The sequence below is a fragment of the Engraulis encrasicolus genome, chromosome 10 (assembly GCF_034702125.1).
Source record: "Engraulis encrasicolus isolate BLACKSEA-1 chromosome 10, IST_EnEncr_1.0, whole genome shotgun sequence".
In the NCBI taxonomy this organism is placed as follows: Eukaryota; Metazoa; Chordata; class Actinopteri; order Clupeiformes; family Engraulidae; genus Engraulis; species Engraulis encrasicolus.
Window position 1 is genome coordinate 43746643 of NC_085866.1, and position 2500 is coordinate 43749142.

Below are 2500 nucleotides of genomic sequence, written 5' to 3' on the forward strand. Positions count from 1 at the left end.
TGGGAAAAGAAGGGGGGAATACATAGAGGAAAGGAGGAAGAGTGAATACAAGGAGAAGGAGGAGGAGGAGGAGGAGGAGGAAGAAAGAAAAAAGAGGAGGGGGAGGGTGGAGGAATGAAAGGAGGAAAAAGGACAAAACCAGACAAAGACAGCACCCAGCAGAAGAAGAGCTCTCCAACCTCTGACGCACTTTGCTTTCTTTTCCTGGGCTGTAGAGAGATGAGCAAGTCAAAGCAGACACAGCAGACACAGAAGACTCACATTCACAATAGACAAGACAGCAGAGAGAGAGAGAGAGAGAGAGAGAGAGAGAGAGAGAGAGAGAGAGAGAGAGAGAGAGAGAGAGAGAGAGAGAGAGAGAGAGAGAGAGAGAATGACAGATTAGCGAGAGAAAATACAGTAGATAGAGAGATGGACAGGCAGAGAGAGAGAGAGAGAGAGAGAGAGAGAGAGAGAGAGAGAGAGAGAGAGAGAGAGAGAGAGAGAGAGAGAGAGAGAGGTAAAGTAGACAGACAGAGAGGAGACAGACAGAGAGGAGACAGAAGACAAAGGGCAGGCAGACAATTCAGACACTGGGACAACCCTTGACTATCCACCAAGGAGGGACTCAGAGACGGACACAAGGGATAGAAAGCAGGTTCCTCCTGCTGCACTCCCTTAGCCAATCAGAGTCTCTCCCACAGACAAGGGTCAAGGGTCAATTGTCAGGGGGGGTTGGACAGGTCAGACTTCCCCAACTTGGCTGGCAAAAAGTCAGGTGTCCAGCAGCAGCGGCAGCAGCAGCAGCAGCAGCCAGAGGCCCCTGTGCAGTTGGACAGACGGACGGACGGGCGGACGGACGTCAGACGGACAAAGACAGATAGACGAACTGACGCACTGTAACTGTAACAGAAAAAAAATAGTGTAGTTTTTTTTTCTTTTATAAAGCAAGGGATCGGGGAGAAAGAAAGAAAGAAAGACAGAAAGATAGAAAGAAAGAAAGAGAGAGAAAGAAAGAAAGAAAGAAAGAAAGAAAGAAAGAAAGAAAGAAAGAAAGAAAGAAGGAAAGAGACGGACAAAAAAAGCAAAAGAGACACAGAGAGACAAGAGAGAAAATATGGCAAGACAAACTTGGGCACGGAAAAAAAACCCATTGACGTGGAAGACTGGCACTGGGCTACTGTATGGTGTAGCGGGCAAACGGGGAGAGGAGGGTGGGCATGAATGAAACATGAAGGCAGTGTTTCATGTGTCACATGTGATGGCGGAGCGTGAACGAGATGGAAATGGGGCAGAATGAGCACCTTCAAAGACACAAAACACACACTCTAACACACACGTGCTCGCACGCACACACACACACACACACACAAGCTGCCACCAGCTGACAGCTCCTCACTACCCATACAGAAAAACACCAACTGTGCTCACTGGTGCAAGTACACACACACACACACACACACACACACACACACACACACACACACACACACACACACACACACACACACACACACACACACACACACACACACACACACACACACACACACACACACACACACACACACACACACACACACATAGAGTACACATACACATACACATACAGTACACATACACATACAGTACACACAGAGTTATTTAACGAGCCCATTTTCCTGTGCACGCATGCACTTATTCTCTCACATACTGTATACACACCCACCCACACACATAGTGACACCAACACATGTGTACATTTGCACAATGCATAATTCCCACATTTGCATGTACCTTCCCTACCCCCATTTTATCACACCCTCGTTATCTCTCTCACATACTGTACACATCCAAACACACACACACACACACACACAGACACAGACACACAGACACATGCACACTGATCCACAATTACGTAAATACCATGCACCACATTTGTCATTAGAAGCGGTAGCCTAGTAACCAACGCCGGGAGTACCATGGCAGCAGGGGGTGAGGGAGGCTCTCTGAACCACCTGGCCTTCGCGGCCCGGCCGCCCGCCTGCCAGTCTCACCCTCTTTTCTGTGGTGACGTAGTTACCAACTTACACCATGGCACCATGGTGGTTGGCGGGTGGTGGCGGGTGGCATCTCTGCCCACTTGCCTTCCTGCGCCACCTCTCTGGCGATGGCGTACTGTTGTAGTTCCACAACTCACCACAGGGGCCGGGCTGCTTGACGGGGATGTGGGCCTTGGTCTGGCACTCGGCGCGCCGGCGCTCGCAGTCGTTGGCGTAGGTGTTGCCGTCCTTGCCGCAGAGGGGCTTGTAGGCGCCGTCGCACTGGATGGGCTCGCAGGAGCAGGTGGCGCCCGACAGCTCCACCACGCACACCGCGTTGAAGACGCACTCCTCACGGCACTCGTCTGGAGGAAATACATACAGTAGACACACAGACACATGAGTTCATAGACACACAACGACATATACAGTATACAGAGCAGACATACAGGTATACCGTAGTACACAGACATATAGTACAGACAGATACAGTGCAG

The 2500-nt window shown here is 50.3% G+C and overlaps 1 protein-coding gene across 2 annotated transcripts in view; it reads right to left on the reverse strand.

Annotated features, from left to right (window-relative positions):
• The window catches only part of agrn (agrin), a 407228-nt gene that overhangs the window by 149280 nt on the left and 255448 nt on the right, over window positions 1-2500 (reverse strand). For both annotated transcript variants that reach the window (XM_063208976.1, XM_063208977.1), the window contains one exon: window positions 2162-2368. In XM_063208976.1, the coding sequence (XP_063065046.1) occupies window positions 2162-2368 (207 nt within the window). The remainder of the gene's footprint in view (window positions 1-2161; window positions 2369-2500) is intronic.